The sequence below is a fragment of the Palaemon carinicauda genome, chromosome 19 (genome assembly GCF_036898095.1).
Source record: "Palaemon carinicauda isolate YSFRI2023 chromosome 19, ASM3689809v2, whole genome shotgun sequence".
Taxonomy (NCBI): domain Eukaryota; kingdom Metazoa; phylum Arthropoda; class Malacostraca; order Decapoda; family Palaemonidae; genus Palaemon; species Palaemon carinicauda.
In genome coordinates this window covers 36,964,698-36,972,270 of record NC_090743.1, presented here as the reverse complement: position 1 = coordinate 36,972,270, position 7,573 = coordinate 36,964,698, and the positions used below count along the sequence as shown (strand labels likewise).

Here is a 7,573-nt window from a genome sequence, read left to right as displayed (position 1 = left end):
TTTTTTTTTTTGGGGGGGGGGGGGTCGGGGAGTTGAAAGATAATTTGAAATGACGACCACATTATAGTTAGATATGTTTCTTCTATTTTTTTTGGAGTGGGGGGGGGGGGCGGCGGGTGTCATGTATTTGAAAGATAACTTGAAATGACTGTAATAACGAACACATAATTAGATGTGTTTTTTTTTTCCAGAGGAGGGGGGGGGGCGAAAGATACCTTGAAATGGCGGACTCAAAATTAATAGTCCAATAAATCGTTTCGATTCAATTAAATGAAAAATATTAATTTGCTTTCTTTATAAATAGTAATCTATGGGTCTAAAATTATGATAGTTAAGTATCTCTTGCTTAATAATATAATTAATTTGTATATTTTAAAGGCTCAAAATCCGATCATGGATGGCGGAGGCAAGGGACAGTGACAATGCCCTAGCAAGTAGAACAATGACCTAGAGACTGACCATATATTATGTGATCAGCGCCCAGGTCCCATCTCCACCCAAGCTCGGACCAGGAAGGGCCAGGCAATGGCTGCTGATGACTCATAAGATAGACCTATAGGCTCCCTCAACCACCCCAGACACTAAAGAAACTAACGAGTGTGAGCGGGACTCGAACCCCGTCTCGCTAACACCAAGCAGAAACGTTACCAATTATGCCACAACAACCCTAATTTGTCAGTAAAATTAATTCTTTGCTATTATTGATTATCATTTCATTTAATTTCCAGTATCTCTTATAATCTTTGGAAGTAATTCAACTATTCATGTCATCAATTAAATACTCCAAACAGTAAAAAAAAATATTTAAAGGCATCCAGGAAGACACAATTAAACAATATTAAAAACTAATGGAAAATGAATATCGTTTTACAAAATTCTCCTCAAAATATCATACGAATGTTTTTAATGTATCGTATTATGTACAATGTTTACTGAGGCTACTTAACGTTAATGAGTTATTTGGCCACGAGTTTGGAGTGATAAATTTTCCCAACATCTTAATGGAAGTGAAACAAGGGCCAGTGTAAAAAGGATTTTGATATTTATTACATGAAATAATTTGATGGAAAACCCCCAGATTTCCTCCTCGGTTTTCAAAGGTAAATAGAAATATGCAGTCCAATATTTGTAATGAGAAGTAGAAAGGGAGTAGATGGAACAATAATAAACACAAACAAATAACTGAGGGTATTAATGATTAATAATTAATTGATAATCAATTGCCAATGGCAGTAGCTGAGACCAGAAGAAACCACGTTATAAATCAATGAATAAATAAATGATATGTAAACAATACGATTAAATTGCATATCATAGTTTTAGGATTAAAAATTCAAAAGCTTAAAAAGAAATGCTGCAAAGAATCTCTAAGAAATTGTAGTGTGCAGCGTTATGCACATTGTAAGCAACACCATCCTCCCAAGATCCTTAGGAGAAGTGACTTATTCCTCTATTCTGAATAAGTTTGAATGTCAGATAATTTAGAAAATTTATCTGTTAAATGGTAGAACAGGATTAAAAATGAAACTATAAGAGAGATTACCCGAGTGCTATATGTGGATGAGATAACGATGAGGGGTAGATGGAGATGGTTCGGGCATGCTCTTCTCACTTCCCAAGAGAGATTAGTTCACCAAATTTTCAATTGGGCTCCTCCAGGCAATGGAAGATTTGGAAGACCCAGGCCTACATGGCTTAGGACTATGAAGCGTGAAGTAGATGATGAGTGGAGAAGTATTGAATTAAGAGCTCAATATAGAGACAACTGGTGAAATCTAACCGAGGCCCTTTGCGCTAATAGGCGTAGTGGGAGATGATAATGATGATGATGAGTCTTCTAGACTTTTATCTGACTATTTACATATATAATGCCTCACGTTACAGGAGAAGTAGGCCTACTGTTACTCGAGAATTATGAGATTTGTGAAGAGTTTCTTAGGATTGGATTTATGTATTGTTGGCTATATAAGCCGACGTTGGGAACTGTGAGGCCATTCAGTGCCCAAATACAAGATGTTTGATAGCAAGGAGGAAGACAATAAACGGGAATGGGGGTACAGTATAATTATTACCGACAAAGAATTTCCATGGGCATCTTTTATTTCCCTTATAACTGCAATTACTTAAATATATTAAAAGTAGAATGATAAATACGTTTAATGTAAATAAAATAGGATTTACAACTTCTATTATTAAAGTATTCACGAGTCTCTATACTTTTTTTTATTTAAAAACATATTTGGATAAATAGTAAAAATTGCAATTGTCAATACAATATATGTAAAATAAAAAAATATTCATATAAATATATCATGATGAATACATGTTATAAACTGAAAGATCGTAAATGTGTACTTCCCAATAAAAGATAAAAAAAAATACTGTAGATTCAAAATATGTCAGTATTCTGGAGCTAATAAAGGACTATAATGTATATGTTAACTTTTACAACTGAATGTAAAATTTAGAATAATAATACTGCATTTACATTCTTAGAGAAATTAAAAATCTTAAGAAAACCTTTGGACACCACTGCGGCCTACAATAGACTCTAGTTTTTTTTTTTTTTGGGGGGGGGGGTTCTCTCTCTTTTTTTTTTATTTATTTATTTATTTTTTTTTTTTTTTTTTTTTTTTTTTTTTAGTGGGGGAGGGGGTCAAAATCTCAGTACACTGACCATTATCCAGTTGGTGTTCAATAACATCATTGTCCCTAACCGCGTCTCCGCTAGAAGTTTTAGCGACTAAAGTTATTCTATGAAATCAGTAGTCTTAAAAGTTGGCTAAGCATTCTCGAGTGGGCGAGTGTTCTCCAGCACCCGAGAACTGTCTTCCAGTTACACTTCTGTTGTTTCCTATCATTGTCACTTCCCCACCCCACCCCACACACACACACACAAGGTCTACTATCATTTTACCTCATATAATTTTCGAATACGGACGTGACCATTTGGCCCTTATAATAATTCTTTTTATTTTTCTTTATGTGTAAAGGGGTATGTAATTCATATTTTACTTGATCTGTTCACATCTAGATCACCACACTACACACATTATATATATATATATATATATATATATATATATATATATATATATATATATATATATATATATATATATATATGCGTAAAAATCACAGGAGAACGTGATGCTCAGATGCAGAAGAACCACAGGGAAAATGAAAATACGAAATATAAGACTAAGTTCTGACTAGTTTCGTGATATTTCTTCAGAGGACTGATTTATTGAGAGTTGTTGTTGTTGTGGATTTAAGCCAACAGTTCTTGTTGGCAAGGGCCATTCCCTTGGTCGGCCCCCGTAGTTATTGAGAGAGGTTTCTTTACATTTTATAGGGAAAGTAAACGTACGAACATACATATAGAGGCTTATAGAACAATGACACTCCCATACCAGCTACCTGGGCAGTTATTAGGTGTTTACTGGGAAGAGAACAAACCTCATTAGACACCTGCCAAAAAGGGTCATTTCTGGTGAATTCTTGTTTTGACTTTCAATACAGTTTATTTATATGAATAACGGTAGCCTTATCTATATAAATACATAAGAAAAACTATTCGTATATATAAAACACATCTATATATAAATATATAAAAAGACATACGTACGTATACACAGATAGGCATTCATATAAATAAACTGTATTGAAAGTCAAAACAAGAATATACCGGTCACCAGAAATGACCCTTTTTTGGCAGGTGTCTAATGAGGTTTGATCTCCGCCCAGTAAACACCTGATAACTGCCCAGGTAGCTGGTATGGGAGTGTCATTATTCTATAAGCCTCTAGACAGATTTACCACAAGGAAACAGGCTGTATGCATACACAGACTCAGACTGGGATACAGGCAAACTGGGAAATCCTAGTCAATAATCAGGGACCGTGTGATCACTGTGATGTCACACCACAACACGCCCTCTTGCACTATCTACTAGAGTGCAGAGAAACAGCACAGCTGAGAGGTGATCTACAAGTAGACACCAACACACCACAGGCCGGGCAAGCCGCGGCCACAGTGGCAAAGGCAATTTTCGAAAGCATAGGCACACACACACACAATTGCTTTCAAGATTACCTCCACCAAGGTAAGGACCTCAAAATCCACATCATACTATCTCATCCCCTCATTGTAAGGCCCTATTCACATCATCCTCTGTTATTTCTAAACTAAACCTACTACTAGAAATTTTTTCCACAGGGACCCTGGGGAGGAAAGGGTTGGACAACCCCACCTGCCTCCTTTCCCCTACTATTCAAAGGATTTACAACCCCAACTTTCAAAGTACTACTATCCGTGAAATGATGGCCCTCTACTACTACCACCATCATCCTTACCTGTCCACAACTTTCTCTACGACTGAAAACTTTTCGAATTTTCCTTTCATGTGATAACCTACCTTATATTTTTATACAGGTTACCTACGGGCCGACCAAGGGAATGGCCCGTGCCAACAAGAACTGTTGGCTATAATCTACAACAACAACAACAACAACAACAACTCTCAATAAATCAGTCCTCTGAAGAAGTATCCCGAAACTAGTCAGGACTTAATCTTATATTTCGTATTTTCATTTACTCTGTGGTTCTTCTGCATATATATATATATATATATATATATATATATATATATATATATATATATATATATATATACATATATATATATATATATATATATATATATATATATACATATATATATATATATATATATATATATATATATATATATATAGTGTACATATATATATGTGTATATATATATATATATATATATATATATATATATATATATATATATATATATAGCATCCCCTCCTACACCTATTGACACAAAGGGCCTCGGTTAGATTTCGCCGGCCGTCTCTATCTTAAGCTTTAATTCAATTCTTTTCCATTCATCATCATCTACTTAAATATATATACATATATATATATATATATATATATATATATATATATATATATATATACATATACAGTATATATATATATATATATATATATATATATATATATATATATATATATAATATATATATACATATATTTGCGTGAGCTGTTTTTCATTCCCAAAAGAAAATCAAAATTAGATAAATCAAGAAATTTAAATGAATTGACTGACACATCTTGAAAAAAAGATCGGCTAAAACTATTACCGTTACTTCTTACATTTTACTAATAAAATTTGTAAGAGTTAATGTCATGAAAGTCTAGTATGATAATAAATTACCATGATATCACGAATAATCACATTAAGAAACATGGAGCTTAATCTATCATATTTGCCAAAAGTTATAATTAAACACAAGGAACTGAAAACTCACTATTTGGAGTTTAATATATATTTCGAAAAATCATTGAGGTCTTCACTCTATAAAATTGATACTCGTTCTATCTTTACTGTATTTAGAGTTTAATATATTTAAACAATTCATTGGGAATTTCACCACATAGAAAATCATAGTTATTCCATCTTTAATATCATTTAAAATATTCCAGTCGGAAACTTGAAATAGCAACTATTACAAAGCCATTTTTACAGATAAATACAAATTTCATTACGATTAAAATTATGGTCAGGAAGCTGTTCACAAACAAACAAAAACACACACACGAACAAACAAACAAGCAAACAAATAAACAAACACACAAATATGGGGGAAAACGTAACCTCCTTCCAACTTCGTTGACGGAGGTAATAAGCAAATATGATCGCAAGCAGAACTTGCTAAGCGTGATCGTAGAAAATGAGGTATTGTAACGCCACCCACCTCTGGATTGGCCGCTTCAAGATTGAGTTATAGCCTTTGGTACAGAGCAAAAGATGCCTTCTCGGATGTACGATCAAAGTTTGCCGATAAGAGGCGATATTTTCCCTAAGAGAGAGAGAGAGAGAGAGAGAGAGAGAGAGAGGAGAGAGAGAGAGAGAGAGAGAGAGAGAGAGCAGCCGTGGACGAATCCATTCCCAAGAAAGATTGGCGCTTTTCAATTTATGAGAAAATGGTTTCTTTCAGTTTTCTCTACTTTTGATTTTAAGGAAGAAGAAAGTATGTCATTTTCTTACTAGTGTACCTGACCCGTACAAAATGACAGCTAAATATTTATATATGCATATGCAGAAACTCGCACTAACAGATTCGAAGTTCCCATCCTCTCCTCCGTTCCTAACTACCACACGGCAGCTTGGGCAATTTGTGGTTGTCGTTTCCGAGCGGCTGCCGCTCAGCGTGAAAGAAAATAAATATACTGTATACACACACACAAACACACACACACATATATGTATATATATATATATATATATATATATATATATATATATATATATATATATATATATATATATATCCTGCCACTTGCTCTTAATAATATAGAACTACAAATATAATTTATTTTTTTTCTTTTAAAAGTAAAACAGAAGACATTCTATTATTATTTTCTGCGTTCAAGTGTTAGACGAAATGAAGCCTGTTATTATTTTCGACATTAAACTATTAGATAGAAGAGAGCTTGTCATTCTTTTATACTTTCAACTTTAAGACAAAACAAAAAAATCTTCATTTCCTACAGCTGGTTGTAATGCTTCTTATTGTATTTGGAAAAAATATTCCATGATAAACCCTATTTAAAGTCTTAAAGGTCGCCCATGAATGGCAGAGGCAAGGGTCAGTGACATTGCCCTATCGAGCAGGACAGTGCCCTAGAGACTGACCATATACGCATATGATCAGCGCTCAAGCCGCCTCTCCATCCAAGTTGGGACCAGGGAGGGCCAGGCAATGGCTGCTGATGACTCAGCAGATAGACCTATAGTCTCCCCAAAACCCTCTTCCCTAGCTCACAATGATGATGAGGCTGTAGCGACCAAGAGAACTAACAAGCTTTAGCAGGACTCGAACCCCAGTTTGGCGATCACTAGTCAGGGACGTTACCACATAGGCCATCACGACCCTGTAAAGGATTATCACCAGGGAATTGATATGTCAAAATTGAATACACGAGTGTATGTATTTCTAAAATATAAAAAAAAATTAACCTCTCCAAGAAATTGCTGTGAACATTAATGGTGTGCATTGAACTGATCTTTTATCCACATTACCTACTACATTTATAGCAAGTATGTTTATATATAGGTGTTTCCACTATAATAGGATTATCATTTGTCAGTTTGTTCAAGTCATAGGAATTGACGTGTTCCACGCAAATGTTCTGTTTATAACTAAAGGGTTGTAGTGGCCGAGTGGTAGCGTCCTTGTCTGGTGATTGCCAGACTGGGGTTCGAGTTCCGCTCAACCTTGTTAATTCCTTTGGTTTCTGCAACCTCACCATCCTTCTGAGCTAAGGATGGGGGTTTGGGGGAGCCTATATGTCTATCTGCTGAGTCATCAGCAGCCATTGCCTGGCCCTCCATGTTCCTAGCTTGGGTGGAGAGAAGGCTTGGGCGCTGATCATATATATATATGGTCAGTCTCTAGGACGCTGTCCTACTTGATAGGGCAATGTCACTGCCCCTTGCCTCTGCCATTCACGAGCGGCCTTTAAACATTTA

The 7,573-nt window shown here is 35.0% G+C and overlaps 1 protein-coding gene across 1 annotated transcript in view; it reads left to right on the top strand.

Annotated features, from left to right (window-relative positions):
• The first annotated feature begins 3,837 nt into the window (after positions 1-3,837).
• Positions 3,838-7,573, top strand: part of LOC137658960 (proteoglycan 4-like) — a 24,875-nt gene continuing 21,139 nt past the window's right edge. Inside the window, exons 1-2 of the mRNA XM_068394070.1 lie at positions 3,838-4,044; positions 4,435-4,480. Coding sequence (XP_068250171.1) covers positions 3,838-4,044; positions 4,435-4,480 — 253 coding nt within the window. The remainder of the gene's footprint in view (positions 4,045-4,434; positions 4,481-7,573) is intronic.